The following is a 27062-nucleotide window of genomic DNA, read 5'->3' on the forward strand; positions in this document are numbered from 1 at the left end:
GAACCAGTGCTGCAATCAGGGCCGGTTCCAGGATGTTTGGGGCCCTGGCAGAAAGGGAATGTGTGAGGCGGCGGCCCCTCTAAATTGCAGAGACGCATTCAGGGCTGTTTGCATCTGAATAGGAGCCCCTGCTCCTGAAGCCACAGCCCCTCCCTCTGTCACCTTCGAGCACCTCTTAACAGCTCATCAAGGGCTGGAGGTGTGAGGGTTGCCATCCCGCTGTGCCTCTCCAATGCTGATGGGTATCTGAGCTTTGGAACAGCCTCGGAGTTAAGACAGGAGGTGGGTGGAAGCTGTGCCCAGTTAAAATTACGGACAAATGGCGTCCGTTAAAGGATCCTTCACGGACAACTGACAGACGGCCGAAATTATGGACTGTCCGTGAAATTTACGGACGGTTGGTCACCCTACCTGTGACGTGTGCAGGGAAAGCGCTTTCAGTGTCCTCGGTTGTACCAGTTATACAGCGCCTCGCACCCAAGCAAGCGCTAGCAGCTATAGACTGAGGCTGAAAGTTAGCTTAAGATAAGCATTAGAATTGTTTTATTCCAACGTATAAAGATCAGAGAGAGAGAGCAAGGGTAATAGTGGACGCCATGTTGTGCGAGTGAGTCGAAGTGGTGTTGGGGAGGTGAGCGCATTGGAACACCCTTCAGTTCCTGATCTGTTTTTAATTTTATATTTTAAATGAGACAACAGAAAATGTGGAATGATAAAACATTTATTTTCAAGGTCACAGAATAAACATCTCGTAACATGAAAGGTTTGAGGCACTTTGAGCTTAGAGCAACATTACAGAAGGAACAGCAACACAAGAGGCCTGACAAGAAGGGGAGGACCATATTACAACCGATTATTCTCTCGTTTCTCTATATGCACAAAATAACACTTTGGCTTGTTAATCCTGCCTTGTTTTAGATCTGAAGGTTTCGAGGCGCTATACATTTCAATAGCACATTATACCTCCAAAGAGAGCCTAGGCACTAAGGCATTGCATAACAAGCTCGTTTCATCGTCCTTTAAAACCCAAAAGGCTGAACCAGCTTTTCCCCTGTTCATTGCAGCTTCAGCATTCATTTCTGCAACATATTCACTCACTAGTTGTGCTATGTTGCGTCCATTCACAGCAATGTATCACCTAACATTACGAAGTTCATTTCTTTTTTATAGCTATGAAGCATATGGCCTTTTTTTCTGTCACACGACTTAAAAAAGGAATGAAAAAAACATATTAAAAAATGCTGGTTGATACAGAGCATATCTTACAAAAATGTGTTCATTAACCCAGTAATTCAATATACGCCTTGAAGCACAAGAAGGTCTCACGATTTAACTCAGCAGTTCGACGCCCTTTAAGCATCACTCGTGAAGGGCTGCTCCCTTGAAGGATGTTATCTTATCTTCATGTGTTCACATACCAAGGCGGGTCTCATCTGGGAATTTGGACTTTTGGCAAATTCTACTTCAAAATGGCACCTCTGTTCTGATTGGAGATTCAACAAAGTTCTTCTCAAGGTATTTTTCTCCCTTCTGCTCCTTGTACAAAGGACTTTTCACCTACTATTCCAATTACAGCGGTTCTTCGATAGCCACATTTTTACACCAACGCCCGCTTCTTACATCCAATGCACCTTCTTACGCCAATATCTCCTTAGATCAACGACTGCTTCTTACATTAACTGTTTTCACATCAATTCCACTTTGTTATCTTAGCTTTAGTTTTGTTTCCATCATTAGCAGCTTTTTGCATCAATTATACTTTCTTACATCATCTACAGTTTTCCAGCAACAACAGCTTCTTGCGTCGATCCTTATGGACCAACACGCTTATAAACCATTCACTTGTGGGTAGGAACCGGAGTCCACCCGCTCCATAAGCCACGCTCCTCCTTGCTCCATGATGTCACTCTGGTCCTTGTACACACCAGGGCCTGCAAGATGGCGCCTGGCCTGCGGGTCTGCAGTTGCGTTCTGTCTCGAGGACGACGCCATGCCTGAACCAGGCACCCTTGTCAACACCAGGACAGACTCTGAAGCCTTCTCCGTCAAGAGGGATTTTTCGTTCTAGTTCGACTGCATCTTGCGTCCTTGTCTTCAGCCAGTCGAGCCGCGGGAACTCACCCCGTCAATCGGATTTGGGTCAATCTGAAAAGGAACATGAAGGAGAAGGTTAGCACGTTCACTGCTACTCCTCCACATTTTAGGGCATGCAGCAGGCTTAAGGACATGAACTTAAGTGCATGACGTGATTTTTTTTTTAAATGACATGACTGCATTTTTTATTTATTCACTGACGGTAAAGAAAACTTGATTGGTTTAAGATTAACTTGCTGCTTCACAAGGTTGATCTACTTGAACTTGTGTGTTAGTTTTCCATCAATTTTAATTCCCATGGCTTTAAACTAGTGTACGCTCAGTAGAGCACTGCAGGACGTACAACAGGAAACAGTCCTGGATTCAAGATGTGTGGGGTGAGCAGAAAATTAATTTTTGTTTCATATTTGTGTGGAAACCTTTTTGTTTAACACTTCTAGGAATCCCCCACACCCTTAAAAAAGAAAGCTGACGTAACTTAGGGTTTTGTATGGAGGGGCTCTTTTCTGCAGTGAGAAAGGGTCGTATTCGGATGGCCAAGAAAGGGCCACCACCAATCAGGAAGGATCCGATTTACTAGATTGTCGTAAACTAAACTGGTTCATCTCTTCACTACAGAAGTACTTCATGGTTTGCCGTTCCGTGCGCCTGTCCTACCCTCACAATCCATAGCCAACCATCTCATTTGATACGCGTAAACACATTTTGGAGGTGCTGGAGTGAGATCCGTACAAACAAGGTGAGGAAAATTGAGGATCTGTAGAGAACAATGCTCACCTCGGAGTACAGCGGAGGTGGGCGGTTCCGGAATTCTTGGATGTAAGCGTAGAATGGCCCTTCCAGTGGACCACTGAAGCGGTCGTGTACCGGTGCAGACATAGTGTACTCGCAGTCATCATCGGATACAATTGCGGCATATTCAGGAGGAGCTGGAAAGAAATACAGGCCCTAGGTTAGACAAGAATTCACCATTTTTCTGCAGAGAGTAGGCACATGTATAACTCTGCATTTCTAAAAAAGTCACAGCCTCTAACTTATTGTTGAAGTAACATACAGCATTTAAGTCATTGTTGATGTCATGAGCATCAGTCAAGCCCTGATAGTGATGTCATAGGTGACACTCAGACCATTATTACCAATGTCACGGTAATGTAAGGACCACAATATGGCCATTGTTGATCACGACATGGGTATCATAAAAACAATTGTTGCTAATTTTAGGGCCACAATGTAACCACTGATTACGTACCAGCTCTTAACCAAGTTACGGCTGATGATGGCATCAGCAACATTCAAGCCATCATCGTGATGTCATTTCAACAATCAAACCATTGATGATGAAGTCCAAGCTAACCATCTTATATTGGCCGAAGATGCCATAGACAACAATCAAGCGTTGACAAAAGTCGAAACATTGCTAATGATGTCATAGAGACTGATTAAGTCGTGGATGGTGATCTCACAGACATCAACACCTCTTGAACAGTTCATTTACGTTGCAGCCATTTTGTGTCAGACAAAACAATTCCTATTCCACCATTGGTAAGAGACTTACGTTCAGGTAGCTCCGGGGTGGTCCCGCGCAGCCAATCCAGGTTGACGGTGTACTGGCTGCTCGTGTCGGATGTTGGACTCCCAACGGCACGCAGCGGGATTGTTGCAATCACAAGCGGTAGCTCCAGGAGCAGGGTTGATGAACTTGGAATTTCAACACAAACCTTTGTAAAAAAAAATAAGAAGGGAAACACCCTTAAAAATTGCACAACAGCCATTTGCCATAAACATAATCATTTCACCACTTAAAACTGGTTTAGGAGAACACTTAGCTAAGTTAGCAGTACATTTCAAAACTTTTTTTGCTGGGTCTGCCATTTCCTTGCCAAGGTTCCAGCCCCAAAGGTGATTCATGAACACACCTGCAAATTTCAGGTGACGGAGTGTAGTCTATTCGGTGCACAGTCAGCGCCGCCAGGTAAGGCTCATAATCACCCCGGATGGAGTACTAATGTAGATTCAACAAGGAAACACGCACTACAACATCAGTGGACGCGAGTGGTGTGGGGTTGTGTAAAACGAGAGAGCCGATACCAAGGTGTAGAAGGCCATCTCTAATCCCTTCCTCCGGGGTGAGGCGTGCAAAGGCTAAAGGCCAATGCAGAAAACGGAAGTAAAAGGGAACTCTGGCTTAAAGTCAGGCAGGGACAACCCCAGCCATGACAATCGATACCAGAGCAATAGATGCCATTCTTGTATTTGTTTACCCTCTTTCTAGATTAAATTTGAAGTTACTTGAAACAGAAATTTGAATGTGAATATAAATATCTCATTATCTGAATCCCTGCCTGGGGCGGCCCAGCTTTCTATGGGTTCACTTTGTGTCTACCTCTGCGCTCTCCTAGGCCTAAAAGCTAGCCCTGGTCTTACCTTCAGTGCATATTCCACGCGGATGATCCGGCACTGCGTGATGGACGGGCAGAGGGACGGGACCTTCAGGGCTCTCCCGTGCCACGTTTCCCTCTTTCTGGGGGCTACAGCATCCCCCACTATGGTGGCCACAATGGTCTTCTTCTGCTTCGTCGTCCCCCGGGCGACAAAGGTCTGCGTCTGGATAATGGCCGCCTTGGGCACCACGGGCTTGGAGGTGTTGTTGTCGATTTCAGCGAAGATTGGGATAACTTCACCTGGGGCAGAAATTAAAAAAAAACATTTGGTCACTAAAGCTGCAGATAAAGCTTTGTCTTTAGTAAGTCATTCTGACACATGTAGTAAAATGCGACAGCGAAAGCAAAGGTACGCGCCCACTGAATCTAGGAATTCTATTGGCCGATTGGCCGGACATGCATTCTTATTTGCAACAAAGCAGTTCATTATCTAATACTGGAAAACTGACATAATATGTTGCACTCAGCAGTTACTGGGACATTAAATGTTGCCTCATCTTGGCTACTCCCTGTTGTTTTCATGTTGTAAAATAAGGAGCTTCAAGTGTGGGGAAATAATTTATACCCACAAGGGATTGGTTACAGCAACAGAGCCTTTTCTTACTCGCTATGCAATTGCGTCAGATTAGGTACGGTAAGTCGCTGTTGGTGGTTACCTGGGGTGTAGCCTTTTCGGTCGGTCTTGGCATTTACGGAAACCTGTCCCAGGTGGCAGTGCCAGGCGTGGGCGCTCTTCTCCTTGGTGGCTGCCTGTGGGGCCTAGAGAGAGAGAGGAGAGGGCATTAACATCACATTATGCATCACTATGGCCTCGTTAATGTGCTGACTGAGTCTCTGTTCTTTATATAGTGAGGGTGAGGGTTTTAGCTACTGAGATGTTAGTCTTGCATAAGAGGACAGAAATTAGCATTTTGGAGAAAGTGTGGCATGGGCAAGGATGCCCACACAGCACTCCGCTACGCCCCTGGCAGTTTCATCATTAATGTACAAGGAATTCCCAAGGCTACAATAAAGCTGGCAGGCAGAGGTCACCATTTTGAAAACTAAAACTGCAAAACTCAGTTTAGGTGTGTTTTACTGTTTTTTTGGTTTTTTCCCCGCTTTAAAAATAATTAAATCGCGATTAGTCATCCCACCTCCAAGGGTCGCCCCCAGACTCACCAGCAGTGCGGGCGTGTTGACGTCAATGGGTTGGATGACGGTCAGGTCCACCTTGGCCTTCCTGACGGTGGCCCAGGGCCGGTGCAGCTTGGCTTTCACCCAGTAGCTCACGCTGCCGTGCTTTCCGTGGAATGACGTCACCACGTTTCTGGGGGGGTAAAGAGAAAAAAGGATGATTATCAGATTGGTTTCATCCAAATCATTCACCTATAAAGCGGTCAGTGATTTTGTTATTGCAAATGTAGACACCCATAGAAGCCCGCGAAATATCTTGTAGCCAGACCAGATTAAGAGACTATATTAATGTTGTGTATATAAGGCAAGTGGACGTTAGTCGGGTGGGGGAAGGGATAGGGCCAGTTATCATTGACTTAAAGATCCACCCAGCCCCAAAGAATATGCCAATGGACCTGAGTATACACTATAGATCACATGCATCAAACTTTGTAATTGCGATTCCTAGATTGCGATTTTTAAGAAATCGCAATTTAGGAATCGCAATTGCTTATGCATGTAGGAACCACAATAAAAATCGCGATTCCTACACATTCCTTAATTGTGACTCGCAATTAAGGAATTGCTTTCCATTCATTCCGGGCCCATCGAAATGAATGGGAATTGCATGCACAATTTGTGAGTACCAAATAAGTATACTCGCAAATGCTGATGCACCCCTGAAATTGGCATGTTACCACATGTTGCAAACGCACATGCCCCAAGGGCATGAATGTGTGCAACATGTTCTCGCAAATTACCATCAACTTTGAATTGATGGTAATTTGCGTTTCTTAATTGTGAAATTGCACATTTTTGGGGTTAATGCATTGCATTTAGGGTATCGCTATTTGCCATTCCCTAAATGTAATTGCAATTTAAATCATCGCAAATTTAGCGATTACTTAAATTAAGTTTTTTGCATTTTGGATGATGCATCCCAAATGCAAAAATTCTGTTCGCAAAGGGAATCTGCCCCTTTGCAACCGCTATTTTGAATGACGCACGTGGCCCTCTATTATGTATAGATAGATACAGGGCTCGAGTCGGGGGTACACGGCGTCCCCCACTCTTTTCACAGGGTGGACCCCGTCCCCCCTGCCAAGAAGCTGGCCCCATAGAAATATGCTTAACGTGTCCCAGAGTAATATTCAGACACCGGGACACGTTCGGCACGTGACGTCATGAGGTCATTTGCATATTGTCAGTCCCCTCACATCTTTTTATAGGACTTGTGCCAGAGAGAGAGAGAGAGAGAGAGAAAGAGAGAGAGAGAGAGAGAGAGGAAGAGAGATGGAGAGAGAGAGAGAGAGAGAGAGAGAGGGAGAGAAAGAGAGAGATGGAGAGAGAGAGAGAAAGAGAGAAGGAGAGAGAGAGATGGAGAGAGAGAGAGAAAGAGAGATGGAGAGAGAGAGAGAAAGAGAGATGGAGAGAGAGAGATAGAGAGAGAGAGAGAGATGCGCAACAGTAAAAAAAACCACTTACTCTGGCAGCTGGAAGGTGAAGGGGAATTCGTGCTTTCCTGGTTGCAGAATCGTTAGAGTTTCGTTATCTGAGGAATAAAGACACACGAAGTTTTAGATTCGTGCTCAGACCCCTGCAGTGTTTCCTGCCCCCTGAATGCCTTCCTGAGCTAAGCTGTCACAAGACTCTAACCCAAGACCGGAAGGAAATGCCCCGCGACCCTTAAACCTGTGCTTTTGATGTCTGTACCGTAAATCTGCTTTCAGCTAAAGTTTGTTTTTAAAAGTGTTTTTTTTAGCCAGCAATAGATATAAATCTAAGAAGCCGATGAAGCATTAAACATGAATGGTTTCTGCGGTTCTGCTAGAGAGACGACAGTGTTCATCAGTTATGTAGCGCACACAAGGTTTTAAAGGATGTCGCGGCGCTTTAATGGCAGGTCTTATTTTATAGCCAATTATCTTGTACTCCTTTTATCACAATCTGAAGGATGAGAGGCTGAGACGCGAACCAGTGTCCTGAAGGATGCACGCTGCATCGAAAGGCCGGTCCCACGTGCAGCACACTCGTGCGTGTGAACCCCTGGGGCTCACAAGCTGGTGCCCCTCCCTGCACCGCGCGTGCCCAGCAGAGGAAGCACGCTGGTGCCCCTCCCTGCACCGCGCGTGCCCAGCAGAGGAAGCACGCTGGTGCCCCTCCCTGCACCGCGCGTGCCCAGCAGAGGAAGCACGCTGGTGCCCCTCCCTGACCGCGCGTGCCCAGCAGAGGAAGCACGCTGGTGCCCATCCCTGCACCGCGCGTGCCCAGCAGAGGAAGCACGCTGGTGCCCCTCCCTGCACAATATGTTTCGACAGGGGGGCACTAAGCGAATACATTCAATTCAGCTTTTAAACCCCGAGTCCTGCTGACATGAGGTGCTGCCCGCGGCTGCCTCAGAACGCATGAAAGCGGGTCCCATGCGTGCTCAGTCAATGCTCCCTGAAAAGCAGGGGCGGGGCAGCCCCTGACAAATCTAGACTGTCCTGGAAGCCTCGTCACCCTAGGCTACCGGGTGTGTTCTCCACTGTGACCCAGGAGCGCACAGCTGCAATCACACTCGTTGCCTGATTAAACTGTGTGATCCTGGGCAAATCTTGTGTCCTCCGTTAAGTAAAACACAACTTTTAAGCCGTGGGTATGTTTTGGAAATTGTCAGATTGAGTGAGAGAAGGTACCAAATAATATACCGGGAATATATAGCCAGCATTTTTGACCTTTGGGAATGGATGGTAATAGCCCCTCCCCCCACCCCCGTGACATTATCTTTCATATAACACATTTAACAGCATTAGTCATCTCTAACGGCTCTAAGCTTAAGTTATCACCGAAGTCAATAGTACTCATGTTATCAACCTCAGAAGGATGACTGGCTGAATCAGTACTCTAAGGATTGAAACCTCTGACCAGGTGGAAGCTCACTCATTCTTGCTGCAGTTATATTAACCCATGACCCTACTTTACCAAGCCCTGTTTATGTCTCCACCCACCACCGCCCACACCCATGCCAGCGGGGCCCCCTCTCACCTGTGCTCAGCAGCGCCTCCTGGTAGTTCAGGTACACCACCTCGTCCACGTAGTTCTGGCTGTAGGCTGCGTTCGAGTTGGCGCTGCGGGACTCGGTCCAGTGCACCCGGGCCAGGCCCTGGGCGTGCAGTTTGATGGACTCCACCTTGACCTCGGCCTCCAGCTCCAGCAGCACCCGGCCCGTCACCGTGTCCCCGCCGCTGAAGACAAGCGGGGATCCCGGCTCCGGGCAGTCCAGGGTCAGCACGAACCGCTTCACTTTGTCGAAGATCATGTACGCAGCGCGAAGCTCAAGCTCTTTGTTTAAGCCTTGAGGGCGGACAGCAGCAAGTTGCAGGATCCCTCTGTAGACGGACCGCGCTCTGAGACAGGTGGTGGCGGCCGGGTTATTTATACTGGAGGGAGGGAGGAGTGCCAGGGCGATGCCCTTCCCCTGCATGTTTGGCACACACAGTTCCAGGTGAGCAATCTTTCGTTGAATCACTATGGCAACAAAAAGGGGCGGCACCTGTTGTTCCCGCTTCTTTCTCTCAGGACAGGAAGGAGAGAACTGGAAATGACTGGATGGGATAATAGGACAGAAACCATCACCAGGTGACGAGTTGAAATACAGATGTTTAATCGGCACACTCGTGTAGCACGCTTCACACGGTGTTATGGTTGGGCGCTGTTCTACTCAAGTGCAAAGTGATTTGCCCTCAAGGCACTGTCTGCAAAAGCCATGGCTCGCGGACTTCTGGAGAGGAGAAATAGGGATTCCGTCTCCCACATAGGATTTTGTGGACTGTAGGTAGAGCTTTACGTGGGATGAAAAAACTGGGGGGTCTCAAAGGGGCGTGGCTGATGTAATTAAGAGCGTGGCTTACAAACACGTAAGCTAAAAATCTGTGCTTAGCATAGTGTGCCGCCCAACTTGTATTTTGCTGCTTCTGTCATTGCATCCAGATATATAATAAAACGAGTAACATCACACCTACAACAATCCAGGAGTATTGGCGTTACCAATGGTTGTTAGTTGCATAAGATAAAAAGGCAACAACTATGGCTTGTATATAATATCGAAAATGCTTCAGTTCTGAAATATCAAGACTGTGAAAGAATTATAACGAGTCTCTTTGAAGTTACCTCGAAGGCAGTGAAGGGTGGCAGGGCTGCAGAGCTAAGATTTTTTTTTCCACTGAGGGTGATGGCAGAAATGAAGAGCCCGATAGGGACCCGTCTCAGCAACGGCAGGACCCGGCCCACTTAAAGCCCTGACTGTAGGGCTGAATATATGTGTTCTAGATGTTATCCTATGTCTACAGAAGGTCTGGCATCGCTTCTATCTACCAATGTGTATTTATTTTAATTCGTAATTTCGTAATACAATCAGATGGTTTTGAGTCTTGTAGTTTGCACAGTGATTTTGAGCCATCATATTTGGGCAGTTGCTGGCAAAAATGTAAATTGATACTTGTATAGCGCACTACTCACCCGCAAGGGTCTCAAGGCTCTTGTACGAATACCGCTGTGGAACCCATCCTGGCTTTCCCTGTGAGGCGTCCACTCCTGGGCACCCCCAAGGTGGAGGCCAGGCACCCTTAGCGTTGTGGGGGCCGTTGTGGAGATTAAGCAAGCTATTGCCCAGAGTTGCAGAGTGGGACTCCATGATTGGAATAGGCACCGAGGTGAGAATTATCAGGTCCGTGGAATTTTGAGCCCAAGACCCGCCGAGGTGGGGAGTTGAACCCTGGTCCCGGGCTAGACCTCTGCATCAGGGTCTGCCGCTCTAACCATTGAGCCACACTTCTCCACAAAAGTTGCAGCAGTGGCCTGCATAGCACCAATCACGCGTTCCTACCTCGAGGGGTGGCTGAAGGGGCATGGTGAGGTCTCGGGGTATGTTGGCGGGATGTCATGGGTGTCAAAAAATCCAACGCAGGATACAGCTTTTATACCCAAAATATATCCAAATGTGTCTTTTAGACAGCAAAGCTATCTCTCAGGTTGCATAGATCTCAATGAAGCCCGTGCTTCCTGCAGCAAAGTTTGACCGTAAATGACACTTCTGATCCTACAGGCACTAGTGTACTAACAGGACCCAGACATCTTACAGGCTCAGGCCGAGGAGCTTTGCTTCTAAGCAGAGCCGCGTTGCAGCGGACCATAGGAGCTCTCGCGCCTCTGTGCGGCCCTCTCACGCCGCTTTGCGTCAAGCCTGTCTCTCAGATCAAACATTATTTACTGGTTCCAGCTTATGATATTGGGGCTCTCTATCTGGTTTGGGAGCCCTTATGGTCTCATCCTTGAGACAGCAAGCATATCCCTCATGTTGGGAGAGATCTCACAGGCTCAAGCCTTAGACAGCAGAGCTATATCACAGTATACAGAGACCTTACATGCTCAAGTTTCAGTCAGCAGAGCTATATCTAGGGTTAAGATCCGGGCAGCAGAGCGATTTCTCAGGTTATAGAAGTTTAACAGGTTCAAGCTGTAGACAGCAGATCTATATCACAGAATATGGAGACTTTACAGGCTCAAGTTTCAGACAGCAGAACTACATCTCAGGTTACAGAGGTTTTACAGCCTCAAGATCCTGGCAGCAGAACTATTTCTCAGATTATAGAGATCTCACAGGCTCAAATTTCAGACAGCAGAGCTATTTTGTGGGTTACAGAGATCTCACAGGCTCAAGTTCCAGACGGCAGAGCTATATCTCGGGTTACAGAGATCTCACAGGCTCAAGTTTCCGACAGCAGAGCTATATCTCGGGTTACAGAGATCTCACAGGCTCAAGTTTCCGACAGCAGAGCTATATCTCGGGTTACAGAGATCTCACAGGCTCAAGTTTCCGACAGCAGAGCTATATCTCGGGTTACAGAGATCTCACAGGCTCAAGTTTCCGACAGCAGAGCTATAACTCGGGTTACAGAGATCTCACAGGCTCAAGTTTCCGACAGCAGAGCTATATCTCGGGGTACTGAGATCTCACAGGCTCAAGTTTCAGATGCAGAGTTGGATCTCGGGTTACAGAGATCTCACAGGCTCCAGTTTCAGACAACAGAGCTATATCTCGGGGTACAGAGATCTCACAGGCTCAATTTCCAGATCGCAGAGCTATATCTCGGGTTACAGAGATCTCACAGGCTCAAGTTCCAGACGGCAGAGCTATATCTCTGGTTACAGAGATCTCACAGGCTCAAGTTTCCGACAGCAGAGCTATATCTCGGGTTACAGAGATCTCACAGGCTCAAGTTTCCAACAGCAGAGCTATATCTCGGGTTACAGAGATCTCACAGGCTCAAGTTTCCGACAGCAGAGCTATATCGCGGGTTACAGAGATCTCACAGGCTCAAGTTTCCGACAGCAGAGCTATATCTCGGGTTACAGAGATCTCACAGGCTCAAGTTTCCGGCAGCAGAGCTATATCTTGGGGTACTGAGATCTCACAGGCTCAAGTTTCAGATGGCAGAGCTATATCTCGGGTTACAGAGATCTCACAAGCTCAAGTTTCCGACAGCAGAGCTATATCTTGGGTTACAGAGATCTCACAGGCTCAAGTTTCAGACGGCAGAGCTATATCTTGGGTTACAGAGATCTCACAGGCTCAAGTTTCCGACGGCAGAGCTATATCTCGGGGTACAGAGATCTCAGGCTCAAGTTTCAGATGCAGAGCTGTATCTCGGGTTACAGAGATCTCACAGGCTAAAGTTTCAGACGGCAGAGCTATATCTCTGGTTACAGAGATCTCACAGGCTCAAGTTTCCGACAGCAGAGCTATATCTCGGGGTACAGAGATCTCAGGCTCAAGTTTCAGATGCAGAGCTGTATCTCGGGGTACAGAGATCTCACAGGCTCAAGTTTCCGACAGCAGAGCTATATCTCGGGTTACAGAGATCTCACAGGCTCCAGTTTCAGACGGCAGAGCTATATCTCGGGTTACAGAGATCTCACAGGCTCCAATTTCAGACGGCAGAGCTATATCTCGGGTTACAGAGATCCCACAAGCTCAAGTTTCAGACGGCAGGGCTATATCTTGGGTTACAGAGATCTCACAGGCTCAAGTTTCCGACGGCAGAGCTATATCTCGGGTTACAGAGATCTCACAGGCTCCAGTTTCAGACGGCAGAGCTATATCTCGGGTTACAGAGATCTCACAGGCTCAAGTTTCCGACGGCAGAGCTATATCTCGGGTTACAGAGATCTCACAGGCTCCAGTTTCAGACGGCAGGGCTATATCTTGGGTTACAGAGATCTCACAGGCTCAAGTTTCCGACGGCAGAGCTATATCTCGGGTTACAGAGATCTCACAGGCTCAAGTTTCCGACGGCAGAGCTATATCTCGGGTTACAGAGATCTCACAGGCTCCAGTTTCAGACGGCAGAGCTATATCTCGGGTTACAGAGATCTCACAGGCTCAAGTTTCCGACGGCAGAGCTATATCTCGGGTTACAGAGATCTCACAGGCTCCAGTTTCAGACGGCAGAGCTATATCTCGGGTTACAGAGATCTCACAGGCTCCAGTTTCAGACGGCAGAGCTATATCTTGGGTTAGAGAGATCTCACAGGCTCAAGTTTCCGACAGCAGAGCTATATCTCGGGTTACAGAGATCTCACAGGCTCCAGTTTCCGACGGCAGAGCTATATCTCGGGTTACAGAGATCTCACAGGCTCAAGTTTCCGACAGCAGAGCTATATCTCGGGTTACAGAGATCTCACAGGCTCCAGTTTCAGACGGCAGAGCTATATCTCGGGTTACAGAGATCTCACAGGCTCCAATTTCAGACGGCAGAGCTATATCTCGGGTTACAGAGATCCCACAAGCTCAAGTTTCAGACGGCAGAGCTATATCTTGGGTTACAGAGATCTCACAGGCTCAAGTTTCCGACAGCAGAGCTATATCTCGGGTTACAGAGATCTCACAGGCTCCAGTTTCTGACGGCAGAGCTATATCTCGGGTTACAGAGATCTCACAGGCTCAAGTTTCCGACGGCAGAGCTATATCTCGGGTTACAGAGATCTCACAGGCTCAAGTTTCCGACGGCAGAGCTATATCTCGGGTTACAGAGATCTCACAGGCTCCAGTTTCAGACGACAGAGCTATATCTCAGGTTACAGAGATCTCAGGCTCAAGTTTCCGTCAGCATGGATTTATCTGAGGGTAGAAGGATGTTAAAGGTTCAAGCTTAGACAATGGAGATGTATCTCAGCATACAGGGATCTTAAAGGATCTAGCGACAGATAGCAAAGCTATACCAACGGATACAGAAGCCTGCAAGCTTTAGTGATTGTCGGGTCCAGAGAGTGGGACAAACCTTTGACGGAAGTGAGACCACATCGTCTTTCTGAAGCTCTGGAGTTTTGATAACTCACCCACTCCTTCACCCTTCTTTCCTTCACCCCTCAGCTCACTCATAATTTTTGTTCACCCGCCACTTTTGCGTTCTCGAAAAACTCCATAGGTGAGATCTTTGCCACCCTGTAAAAATTCCATATTTTATAATCCTCCATCTTTAAGGCATTGCGAAAAATCTTGATACCCTTAAGAGGTTCAGAATGCCTTGGAGCTGTTCCCTTTCAACCTAAGGTTCCTGATTCTCATCAATGAACCTACTTGCACTTTGGTGAATTGCACAGTTATCCTCCAATCAAATCTAGCTTTTCTCTCAAGCTTCTTACTTTCTTCAGTCTTTTGCCACAGTATCCTCTGTACCGCTTCATCAATCGTTTTGTTCCATTTTTCATTGATCGATGATGGACACCTCACCAAGTTGGCCTTCCTGTTTCTGAACAATTCAGAGGGTATTTCACCAGTGGTAGAGTGAGTATTCAACCTGTGCACAACAATAGTGTAATGTAACTCCTGACAACACTTGCTACTGTCACTTGCTGTTTTAATGGTTCATTTAATCACCTTATTAAACCTCTTGATAATTCCATTGACTTTTGGAAAATATAGTGCATTATGTGTTATCCTTCTCCTCATAGAAAAAACACCCTCCATTTCAGTTAACACTAGCTGCACCCCATTACCAATTACCATAGGGTTGAGAAAACCTTACCTTGGGCGAGCACAATTCCTCCAGAAACTTTATAACCTCTTTTGCTTCAATGCTGGTCACCACCCCTATTTCCGGCCACCTGGTAACCATGTCTAGCACCACTATTATATACTCTTTATTCTAAACATTTCATCTCTCGGTTCAAAACTCTGCAGGCATGGAGCTCCCTGCATTTTATTGAATTATTAAATTCTACTCATCCTCTCACTCCCTGTTCCACTGAAAACCTACACACTTCATTAGTATCCCTCTGTTGTTCTTGGTCTTCGCTACAAAACTTGCAACAGATTTGTTATAATACTTTGCCATCACTAGGAGCAACACTAACTCTGCCTTATTTACAGGATTTACCACAAACCAGTTCTTCCTTTGGTTCAAACCTGTTTTGTGGTATCCTTTGACCGAGATACTCTATCTCCTGACGATTAAATCTGCATTCCCTGCTTGAACAGTAAAGCCATTTTACTTCATGCTTTTCAAAAGCTCACGCAACCGTTGATCATGCTACATGCGACTAACTCCATAAACCAGCAGATCAACCTGATATATGTTCACCCCAGCAATGCTTTAATATTCTCGCCAGGATTATGTAAATAGCGTACGACAGAAACCCAAACAGCCTTTTTTAGAACTTGCACTTTTCAAATGGCATGATAAATGCTGTCAACTCTTGTAATTTGGAATGCCATCTTATCTAGTAGTAAGCATAGGCCAAATCTAAGGATGAAAAAATATACTTTGTACCTCTTAGCATGGATAAAATTCCTGTGCTATTGGGTTGTGAGTAATCATCAACAATCAAACACTCACTGCTCTTAGGTCCATAAATAGCCTGGAATACCCACTGGCTTTTCATGCTACTATTGTAGGTGGCAACCACTCCGTGCCTTTCACTTTCTCAATAATGTCAATCTCCTTAGGTTTCCCTAGAATTTATATGATTTTTTCAGTGATCATGATCAGTAGCGTAGCTACCAGCAGTGCAGCCGGTGCAGTGCACCTGGAACCAGAGAGAGGTGGGCCCCATTCTGTCCTGCTCCAGCTTCATTTAATAGAAACTGCATTCTCAAAATGTTTCAAACACAGAGTATGCATGTAGCTTAGCTTTGTGTTCCCTCTTCTGAGTAGGTAGGAGACGAAATAGCATAGAAAGAGTAGAAGATAATAGAGGAATATAAGAGAGGAAAGAGATGAAAGAAAATGAGAAGGTGAAAAACAGAAAGTACGGGAGGGGAGGAAAATGTAACAGAATGGGAGAAAAACAGAGACAAAGAGAAGCAAGGTAAGTATGAGCAAATGGGAGAGAAGGGAAAAACTAGATAAGAAAAAGTAAGAGACAGAAGAGGGGGAACAGTCAGGGAGGAAGGGGTGAAGGAGGATAATTTGAAAGAGAGGAAGGAGATGACAGAAAAGAGAATGAAAGACAGGCTGAATGGGAGACTTTTGAGATCTGCAAGCAGGGGTGCAGCTGTTAATAGTGCAGCCGGTGCAGTTACTGCAAGATCCAGAGCTGTGATTGGACCACTGTGCCCTAATTGTATGTTGATTTTATTATTGTCCCTGCTGCCCATTTTCATTGCTTGCATGAGGGCCCGTGACACCAAGCCTACGTCACAGACCATGGTGGACACATTCATGACTTTAGGGTCAGTCCCCTCCTTGAATGTACCCTTTAAGACATTCCAACTCTTTTATACAGAGTTCTCGAATCTCTCTCTCACGTTTTGGCCTGTCAATCCAAACCTCACTTACACCAGCTTGCTCCTTCAATCTCTCCGCTGGGAAAGAACTGGGACCACGCGGACGCCTCTATCCCTTTGGTGGAATCGACTGATGGAGTCACTTTTTTTTATTTTTTTTGGTGCACGTTTAGCTCATAGAGAGACAGGTGCAGGAAACATAGCAGCAGTGAGGGCATCTTCCACTAGCAAACAGCCACAGCAGCCCCCCCCCCTTATTCCCCCAATAATGCACATGGGTAGCTCTCAATATTCAACATCATGGCTTTGAACATAGCTCTGCCCAGCCTCCCAAGGTCACCAGGAAAAAAGGCTTATTCATAACACATGAGAAATGCAGCATTGTTTCATATACAACGCCGAACACAGAAAAAAACACACAGGGAAAAAAGATTCCGTACTGCCCTGGTCTGGGGAACTAAACCTAATACCCTTAAGTATCACTGCTGGCAGGACAACTGCAAGGTCCCTTGGCACTCAATCGGTTTTGTCCACATATCCAACAGAGTGTAATTATTTTATCGACCAGCAAGCATGAGATGCGGAGTCGGCCCATGGGGATTCTGAACCATGGGATAAAAACTGGCAGAGAGTTGACAGACACAAGGTGCTGTGGTAATCGAACTCTCGAGGGCCATCTGCTGTCCTTTATCGTAGACACATCTGGTAAGAATGGACTGAACTCTTAATGTACCAAAATATGCTTCCCAGGTAAAAAGGCTGAAAACTCTCGCCGGAGGTGAACCACGGCGCGTGGTCCTTTCTTTTACCGTCGCAAAATATGCAAATAAAGGCTAGAAATTCCCAAACACGTTTTTGATCTTTTTGACAATGGAACCTTTCAGACTTGCATTCAGTATTTCGTAAAGAGTAGCCTAAAAATGGATAAATATTAAAGTGTTGAGATACAGGCTGGAATAGAGTTGGAACAGCCCAGATCGCGTTCCCGCCACTCTTCTTAAGATGGCCGCCGCGGTACAGGCCTGCTTGAGGCAAGGGTCCTGCTCGTGTCCCAGTGTCATTAGCTGACGCCCTGACGTCTGTACAGGTGCCGCTGCACCATCACTGTGCTTCGGTCTGCACAGCAGCAGACTGCGAGGGATAAGGGAGGGCTTCTTTTTAGGTTTCGCTGGGGGGCGGAGCCGTTAGGCTCCTCCTCCAGAGAAATCTAATGAGTATAGTAAGCACTATGGAACACGCCCCCCCGTCCGATTGGCTAGCTCCATAAATGGAGCCTAGCCATTGGACGAGGGGCCTGTCCGTCAATGCCGGACCAGACACGGGGGCGTTCCCGAGATTCTTTGGCTTTTGCCGACGTCACGCGACGCCGGGAACGCCCCCGTGTCTGGTCCGGCATTGCCGGCACCCGCCTTCCGTCGTCAGCGTCTCTCCTCCCCCTTTCCCGCCCCCTCCCGCTTGTTATATTTTTATTTACGGGTGCCACCCCGTTTTTATTTAATTATTGGAGGCCGGTGCCCACCCGGCATTGCTCCGTGTTGATTTCACCGCCGCTGGCCCGGAGATCGAGCAAGAGGAGCTGCGCCCGCCTCCCTGCCAAGGGCCGCGCTGCCATTGGCGGCCCTCAGCGCAGGAAGCCAGGCACGCAGTGGTGCGACGTGGGCGGGGCCTCGAGGCGGCCATTTCCGCTTCCCCCTGCCCGGGGGAAGCCTGCTGGTGGTTCGTTGCCGGTCTCCCCCTCCCGCTTGTTATATTTTTATTTACGGGTGCCACCCCGTTTTTATTTAATTATTGGAGGCCGGTGCCCACCCGGCATTGCTCCGTGTTGATTTCACCGCCGCTGGCCCGGAGATCGAGCAAGAGGAGCTGCGCCCGCCTCCCTGCCAAGGGCCGCGCTGCCATTGGCGGCCCTCAGCGCAGGAAGCCAGGCACGCAGTGGTGCGACGTGGGCGGGGCCTCGAGGCGGCCATTTCCGCTTCCCCCTGCCCGGGGGAAGCCTGCTGGTGGTTCGTTGCCGGTCTCCCGTGTGGAGAGGGAGACCGGAACTGCTGGGGAAGCCGCCGCGGATGCGGTAAGAAGGGTGGCCATTGTCCTGAGGGGCTCCCAGTGCGAGAAGGGGAGCCCCGCGCTGAGAGGAGAGCTGCCGGCTGCATTGTGGTGACCGGCGGACGCAGCACTGTTCCTGGCCTCTTCCGGGGCTCCCGTAGTGAAGAGAGGGCCCAGGGCTGCGAGGGGAGCAGAGATGACCAGAGAAGCTGAGCGGTAGAGTGCTGGAGTCCCCCGAGAGACGCCCGGTGAGTGATGGCTGGGCAGGGGGGACATGGCTGCGTGGCGCTACCACTCCAATGTTGGGGGCACATTTTGGAATAGAAATGCTTTGCAGGTGCGCATTAGCAGTATAGAGTAACTTGGATTTCTAAGGGCATTCAATGCAAATCATATCGTGAGATTGCAATGTCCGTCTGTCTGTGTGCCTGCGGTGATCGGCTGTCTGCCTGCCTGCAGTGTCTGTGGTCCGTCTGTCTGTCTGTGTGTGTGCCTGCAGTGTCCGTCTGTCTGTGTGCGTGCAGTGTCCGAGCAACCCCTCCTTCCATCGACTTAATGTCTCTTGTCAAAGACATACCTCCAGCTCCACAGGCAGGTCCCATGGTGAGGGTGTGGCCTGCTTAGCTTCGAATCATGCCATAAGGGAAATTGTGACAAAGACAGTGCTCTGCCTGCCTCCACTTTAACAATTTTTTTCGTCGACGAGTGCAGCTCATGAGGCATGCATCTACTTTTTTTTTTTTTTTTAAACTCGCCTATTTCCATAGTGAGTTGTTGTAACTTCATTCATTTCATTGAGTGTTACTTCAGTATTACTGGTAAAAGTCATCATCACGTCGATTATGTCAGGTTAAAGTAGATTAGCCTTGCCTTTTTATGCAATATTGGGCGCAAACTCTTAGTTAGCTTTTTTTATATCTACTATTTTTGGCAGCCTTGTCATTTGGAATAGAAATGCTTTGCAGGTGCGCATTAGCAGTATAGAGTAACTTGGATTTCTAAGGGCATTCAATGCAAATCATATCGTGAGATTGCAATGTCCGTCTGTCTGTGTGCCTGCGGTGATCGGCTGTCTGCCTGCCTGCAGTGTCTGTGGTCCGTCTGTCTGTCTGTGTGTGTGCCTGCAGTGTCCGTCTGTCTGTGTGCGTGCAGTGTCCGAGGTCCGTCTGTCTGTGTGCCTGCAGTCTCTGTCTGTCTGTGTGCCTGCAGTGTCTAACGTCCGTCTTTCTGTGTGTGTGCTGCAATGTCAGCCTGTCTGTTCGTTCCCCCAGCAAAAAAAAGTGAGCACCTACTGTCAAGGCAACTACAGTGTCATGGAGCAGCCCCTCTCCTATCTGTTCCTTCCTTCAACAAATCTCGCACCGGGTGAAACGCCGAAGATGCGCCACTCCGTGCCAGCAGGAATAAGAAACAACCCTTGTGTCTAGGTTTACAATGTCAACCGGCCAGGATACGGTGCCTGTCTGTGTGCCTGTAGTGTCCATCTGTCTGTGTGCCTGTAGTGTCCGTCTGTCTGTGTGCCTGTAGTGTCCATCTGTCTGTGTGCCTGTAGTGTCCGTCTGTCTGTGTGCCTGTAGTGTCCGTCTGTCTGTGTGCCTGTAGTGTCCATCTGTCTGTGTGCCTGTAGTGTCCCGCTGTCTGTGCGCCTGCAGTGTCCATCTGTCTGATTGCAATGTCCGTCTATCTGTGTGCCTGCGGTGATCGGCTGCCTGCCTGCCTGCAGTGTCCGTGGTCCGTCTGTCTGTGTGTGTGCCTGCAGTGTCCGTCTGTCTGTGTGCGTGCAATGTCAGCCTGTCTGTGTGTCTGCAGTGTCCGGGGTCCGTCTGTCTGTCTGTGTGCCTCCAGTGTCCGTCTATCTGTGTGCCTGCAGTCTCTGTCTGTCTGTGTGCCTGCAGTGTCTAAGGTCCGTCTTTCTGTGTGCGTGCTGCAATGTCAGCCTGTCTGTTCGTTCCCCCAGCAAAAAAAAGTGAGCAACCACTGTCAAGGAAACCACAGTGTCATGGAGCAGCCCCTCTCCTATCTGTTCCTTCCTTCAACAAATCTCGCACAGGGTGAAACGCCGAAGATGCACCACTCTGTGCCAGCAGGAATAAGAGGACTTTGCAAACAGCAAAAAAAAATGGAGCACATTAAAACTTGGCTGCGCAGCCATGTAAGAGGCAGGGCATGTCTGCGCTTGTGCAAAGTAGTATATTATAACCAGCCACGTAAGAGGGCCGATCTGCGCTTGCGCAGAGTCCCCATCTCCAGACCTCACACGCGTCACCCAGCATCACAGGCACTGGTCACGCTCGAACCCACGCCATCTTAAACCTTTGCACCTAGGATCTCCGTGCAAACCAGAGCGCTCCACAGCCCGGGGATGAAGTGCTGTGTAAATGTCACAGTGCAGTACATGGTATAGGCCAATTCTACTACAGTACCTGCTTCAGTGCACACTTGCACTGAGAGCAACTGCTGTGCTGTGACAGCTGTGTGGGCGGATGGCTGTGAGAGCTGTGTGGGCGGATGGCTGTGAGAGCTGTGTGGGCTGTGAGAGCTGTGTGGGCTGTGAGAGCTGTGTGGGCTGTGAGAGCTGTGTGGGCTGTGAGAGCTGTGTGGGCTGTGAGAGCTGTGTGGGCTGTGAGAGCTGTGTGGGCTGTGTGGGCTGTGTGGGCTGTGTGGGCTGAGAGAGCTGAGAGCTGTGTGGGCTGAGAGAGCTGAGAGCTGTGTTGGGCTGAGAGCTGTGTGGGCTGTGAGGGCTGTGTGGGCTGTGTGGGCTGAGAGAGCTGAGAGCTGTGTGGGCTGAGAGAGCTGAGAGCTGTGTTGGGCTGAGAGCTGTGTGGGCTGTGTTGGGCTGAGAGCTGTGTGGGCTGTGTTGGGCTGAGAGCTGTGTGGGCTGAGAGAGCTGTGTGGGCTGTGAGAGCTGTTGGCAATGTAAATAACAATGCCATTTATTTATAAGTAAAAAAAAAAGAAATGTCATGAGCAATGCCAATAACTCTAACTTTTCCAAAGGCGAAACCATTGCATTGTAAATGCTTGTTTGTTTTGCGTCATAGCTGCTACAAAAGCCTCACATAAAGGGCAATCAGCAACTCCAGAAATTTACTTTTAGTATAGCGCACAATGCATTTCATGCAAAAAAAGTGCCAAAAAAACAAATACCACAAACGACAGCCACTTGCATTATGGTCGCTCGGGTTCTTCCACCGCGGTATTCTAAAATTCTGCTGGTAACATCATGTAATTAGGCGATATGCCATAATGGCATAAGTTTGGGAATGTTGCGTCACAAGTGTAATTCAAAATTCCCAAAATGATTTAAATTACTCTAGTATAATTGAAAGTGAGTGATGTAGTTCTAGGCATGTTCTATAGGAGTGACAAGTGTATATGAGGATGGGTGTAATTACACTACTACACACTTATGTACCACTTACTAATCAGTATTTATAACTTTAAAAGGAACCCATTTCAATATCCTCGGACACCAAAATATTAAGAAAAAAAGACCTGCACGGTAGTAAACTCGCGCCTTTCAGGTCGCATGCACGTTTTCTTTGTGATACATAAATAACTGAGCTTACAATGTCTGTAGATACATTAACCCTCTGTGTTTTCTTAAGTAAAATGCAACTCTGTGATATACACATTACCGGCTGCGCTCTGCAGTGGGCACATTAACCAGCGTAGTTATCTTAGCACTACTATAACCTTACATTTCCTGCCTCCACAAAAAGTTGAATCGCAGGTGCCACCCCCAAATATATATCACATGCATTCTGTATGTTATCATGTCTACCTCATTTACCAGTGCGGCCAATTCTTTTTGGCGGGCGGGGTCAAATTTCTTTTTTTTAACCAAATAATTTATACGCGGATTGTGGTTTTCTCTGCTTACAATACCCCTCTTATTAACCCCATGATTGGTGTTGTACGCTCCGCATTGAGCCCTTATGTTACGAGTGGTAATTCCTTCATCACGGTTGATACCAGTCGTAAAGGGATTGGAGCGGTTTTTGGTCAGTGGGTTGGTGGTAAAGAAAAACTACAGCACGGTTGAGTGTGAGACGTTGGCGTGTGTGTGGGCGGTAGAAAAGTGTAAGTCATATATTTGGGGAGCATCTTTTGATGCCTATACGGACCATAAACCTTTAGTGCATATCTTAAGTGTCAATGTTTTACGCAAAGTGTCGGCACGATTGGTGGGGCTGTTCTAAACTGCAAGAATATGACATGCCTGAAAAATACATACAAGGGGGAAAGAGCTTTTGTGCTGATTCTTTGCCACATTTGCCTTTGCCAATGCCTGATGCCACAACAGGTGGCAGAGATAAGAAATGTGTGTGGTATGGAGTTATATCCGAGATTGAGTGGGTGACAGGAACAGCAAAGGATGGAGTTTTTCAAAAAGTGTTTCACTACATGAGAGTAGGTTGACCATCTGAAAAAGTTTATCAGAGGAGTTACAGATTTCTGTCAAATATTGTCTGAGCTGTCGTGTAAAAAGCAGATTTGGTTAAGGAAGGGTTTGTTTGTGCCTCCTTCAAGTTTGTGAACGTAGAGCTAGTTTGGCACATGTTGGTCATCTGGGGATTTCAGTGACTTGCAAAAGACTGACAGCTTTTTTGGTGGCCTCGTATGGACAAACTGGTTTCTGTTTTTATTGGAGAATTTCGCAATGTATAAACACTGGAAAACAGCCAGCAAACCTCTATTTCCGGGGCCGCTGCCCATGGGCCCTCGATGTAAACTTACTCTGGACTTCTCAGTCCCTTCAGTTTCCCGCCAGCCGAGAAGAGATTCTATGTTGTGTTAATTGATTAGTTTTTATGTGGATTTACTATTTATTTGTCGAATCTCCTAAGACCAAGACGCTGTTCATTTTTTAGCAAAAATATTTCCCAGTGAGGGTTCCCCGCAGTACGTAGTAACGGACAATGGTACGCATTTTGTGTCAAAGGAAATGAAAGAATTTATGGCTAGACTGGAGGTAGAGCATTTGCAGGTTGCCTTATACAGTCCATCTTTTAATGGCCTGGTAGAAAGGGCTAATGCTTAAGGGAGGTATTCGAACAGCTCAGTCTGCTCACGTGGATGTGTCCAAATTTCTGAAAGATAAGGGGTGGGCAGACAGGACTACTCTTCATCGTACTGCCGGTGAGTCACAGATAAAGTCGCTATGAGGTAGAGAGGCTTAAACTAAGTTAATATCAGGGGCCGTATTGGCATTGTTTGCGCCCGGTGCACCTTTGAAAAAGTGCGCCGGGCACAAACAATGCCAATGCTCCCCATTACGGTGAATGGGCTGCCCTGGGTGCCGCTGCGAACTTGCGCTGCCCGGGGGCAGCGCATTCATGTTAAAATACGGAGCAGCTGCCCCGGGTTTTCACAACGCAGTTGGCACCCGCCTGCACTTCCACAGGGGTTTAGAGAACCCCTTGCTGGCAGGTGCAGTCAGGGGGGGGGGGGGAGAGAAAGAGAGCGAAAGAGAGAGAAAGAGAGAAAGAGAGAGAGATTGAGAGAGAGAGAGATTGAGAGATTGAGATTGATTTTATATATTCGCGTTGGGCACCTGTTGCATGAATAAATAAAAGCGTTTGAAGAACTGAGGCCGCGGCACCAGTGTGAATTCTTTTTCGTAAAACTGGATTGTGTTGAACACTGAAATTAATGTGAATGATTGGGGTTTAATCAAGAAACCATCCAACCATTGTTGCTGCCGGCCTGCTCTCACAGGTTGTAGGCGTTAAAGCTGTGTATTCCTTACTTGCCTTTAATAAAGGTCTTTAAAAAAAAAGAAACCATCCAGGGTTGTGAAAGTGGAATCAATTTCTTCGTTGCCGGTCAAAGTGGTTAACCGCATCGCTGCTGCGGTGATTTTTGCGCTACGCGGCTTTTTTCCAAAAGCCGCGTTACATGACGAGCTCAGCTCGTCATCCGCACAGGACCCCCGTGGCTGATGACGAGCTCAGCTCGTCATCAGCATCGAAGGGGTTAAAACAAGTTTCTGTTCTGTTACAGGGGGTGCAGTAGGTACAGTGTGGTTCACATTATCTATCATCACGCGTGTTCTAGTGGTATGGTGAGGGATTCTACATCCTCTACGGATTTGTCTTGTTGTCGCGAGGCTGCTCGAAATTTGCTATCACGTGTTTCTGATGCACCCACTGGAGAAATGGAGCCTGACCCTTCCAAGAAAAGCCACCCACTGCTGGTGGCAACGCCTTCTTAAATAAACAAAATATATCATTTTATTTTTTGCGTGACAAAAAGTACTTTTGAACAATTTTACAACAGAGTAACAAAGGTATTGTAAAAGTATGCAAATAAACACTGGCCAATGCCATTTCCTTCATTTTGGTAGCGCTTTAAGGCTTGTTGACCCTTCTTATGTAGGCAGACTTTCTCCATGCTGCCCGAGTACTGCTGGCATTACAAATACGTAAAACACAGGACTCTGCAGGTCGTCCAAGAAAAACAAAATCTACGTTTTTGGCACAACTCTGATACTGGAATGCACATTTGGAAGGGTATTGTGGGGAAACTCCCAGATTATATATTTTTTCTTTTTTTAAAAGGCACAATAAACAGCAAAGCACAAATGTGAAAAGTCACTAGAAGTGCAAGATTTGTGAAGCACCACTTTTCAAACGTGCAGGTCGCCCCCTACAGACAGTACTTTCAAACATATATAAGGCACCCCTCAAGTATTTATATATTCCATTAAATGGCTAGCTTCCCTTTGGTATCAGCTATTTCATCGCATCATTCTCACGCCATCGTCTAGGTAAACATTCGTAGGGACCAGGCGCGTGAATTCACTTTTGATGCCAACTAGATTTCGTACATTACATCCATTTTAACACTACGTACATTTCATCAACACCTTGGCTGTCAGAAGCATTAGATTGCGACAAGTGATCAGAGGGGGTTTGCCTCTGTGCGCTTGATTCCTATACTCTTGCCAGATATTACATCATACAGCGAATGCAGCCTTAGTCTAGCACCAAACACACAAAAAATGCTGCAGTTCCAACTTGCTGTGGCCTCCCTCATTGGACATCACCCATTCCTAGAAACCAACAACAGACTTTTAGTCTTTCTTTCACATTCTAGAGTGCAGGGATGGCATTTCCCCTAGAAACCAACAAGAGACTTGCGGTCTTTTTTTCTTATTCCAGAGTGCAGGGATGGCCCCCTTCTCTAGAAATCAACAACAGACTTGCAGTCTTTCTTTCACATTCTAGAGTGCAGGAGTGGCATTTTCCCTAGAAACCAACAACAGACTTGCAGTCTTTCTTTCACATTCTAGAATGCAGGGCAGGGAGAGAAAAAAGTGTGTTTGACAAGTGGAGTGAAATGTATTGTAACAAGTCCTTTGAGGGCGCAACATTGGAGGTTTAAACATTCGGTCACAGTGAACTGGGTTTTTTGGCTTGAGGACACACAACATTGTGTCTGAATTTTTCATAGTCTCTTGACTTCGATAAGTCACACATGGATGTTGAAGAGACACTTCCAACTTCCTCTCTTCTCTGCGAAGCGCTTTCCGTACTCCGCTCGCTGTTATATTAAGACCCCTCCGTTAATGTGCAAGACTGTACAATTGCGCTACTTCAACACAGCTTCTTGCGTCAATAGCTGGTCTCGTGAAAAGGTACACAGCGCATAGCGGTCAGGGTTACCTCCCTCTGTGAATGCTTCGATGCCAGGAGTAGCAAGGCTCGCAGGACACCAGGCACCAACACTAGTCCTTCGAGTGCCCGGGCTGGACGGCGAACACCCCACGCGACACTGGACAACTAAGTTCACACCTTGTCCATAGCAGTGGGACACCGTGCCGGAGCAAAACGTCTTCAGTTCCACCAGGGTGGAAAATCCGGAGACTTCATCCCAAGTTGGGTTTTCGATTCTAGCACGACAGCGTCTTGCAGTCGATTCCTTCAACACGTCATGCAGCGGGGCCTCATGCTGTCTACCGGGTTTGGGTCAACCTGAAAAGTAACCAGAGAAATTCGATAAAGCTCCTGTTGCAAAATTCATTTCTCAAAATTCAGATCTGAACTTCCCCACCCGTTATGTGTTTTAGTGGCGGTCCAGTTGGAAGTTCAGCCCTTCCGAAGCCCTTACAAAGCACAGACCCAACCCAGTTATTTGTAAGACTTTCAACTCCGAGAAACTACAAGAGGAGGCTTGCAGACTACCAGTTACTGGCACACATCTCCTACTCTGGGAACACCGTTTGTTTCCATTGGCACACTATCCATGTCTTTAGCGGGTGTGCCTGCTCGCGTCATCGCCACAGATTACTTTGTGTAGGCTACAGATCTACGGAGGTTGAAGGTTTTGGGGTTAACTCTGAATTAAAATACCCTATATTAAGGTTTGCACATAGAGTGGTTAAGTTGGGACCACCAGCTGCAGCCTGTGCAGGTAAAAGCGTGGAGGCCGGGTTGGGGAGGGACTCGGCAGACGACCACGAGGGGAAATTATATTTAAAAAATGCAATTCCTTCGTGGTTGTCTGTATAAATCGCCCCCACTGCCCGACTGCTCTCATCTGCATGGGCTGCGGCT

The 27062-nt window shown here is 47.6% G+C and overlaps 2 protein-coding genes across 4 annotated transcripts in view; both read right to left on the reverse strand.

Moving 5' to 3' along the window:
* Positions 1 to 705: 705 nt before the first annotated feature.
* LOC147659462 (arrestin domain-containing protein 2-like) lies at positions 706 to 9365 on the reverse strand. 2 transcript variants are annotated; one of them, XM_086951738.1, is made up of 8 exons: positions 8718 to 9365; positions 7176 to 7242; positions 5697 to 5844; positions 5192 to 5294; positions 4519 to 4775; positions 3650 to 3812; positions 2872 to 3023; positions 706 to 2145 (listed from the first exon to the last, which is right to left on the reverse strand). In XM_086951738.1, exons 1-8 carry the CDS (start codon positions 9154 to 9156, stop codon positions 2095 to 2097), a joined length of 1380 nt encoding a protein of 459 aa, XP_086807864.1. In that variant the 5' UTR covers positions 9157 to 9365; the 3' UTR covers positions 706 to 2094. The 2 variants fall into 2 exon arrangements, with proteins under 2 accessions (XP_086807864.1, XP_086807863.1); XM_086951737.1 differs by lacking the exon at positions 8718 to 9365 and adding an exon at positions 7666 to 8106.
* Positions 9366 to 24711: 15346 nt separating this feature from the next.
* LOC147659463 (arrestin domain-containing protein 2-like) overlaps positions 24712 to 27062 on the reverse strand; it is a 99500-nt gene continuing 97149 nt past the window's right edge. For both annotated transcript variants that reach the window (XM_086951735.1, XM_086951734.1), the window contains exon 8: positions 24712 to 26480. In XM_086951735.1, the coding sequence (XP_086807861.1) occupies positions 26430 to 26480 (51 nt within the window). In that variant the 3' untranslated portion in view covers positions 24712 to 26429. The remainder of the gene's footprint in view (positions 26481 to 27062) is intronic.

This window comes from Lissotriton vulgaris, unplaced genomic scaffold (genome assembly GCF_964263255.1).
Source record: "Lissotriton vulgaris unplaced genomic scaffold, aLisVul1.2 SCAFFOLD_1376, whole genome shotgun sequence".
Lineage (NCBI taxonomy): Eukaryota > Metazoa > Chordata > Amphibia > Caudata > Salamandridae > Lissotriton > Lissotriton vulgaris.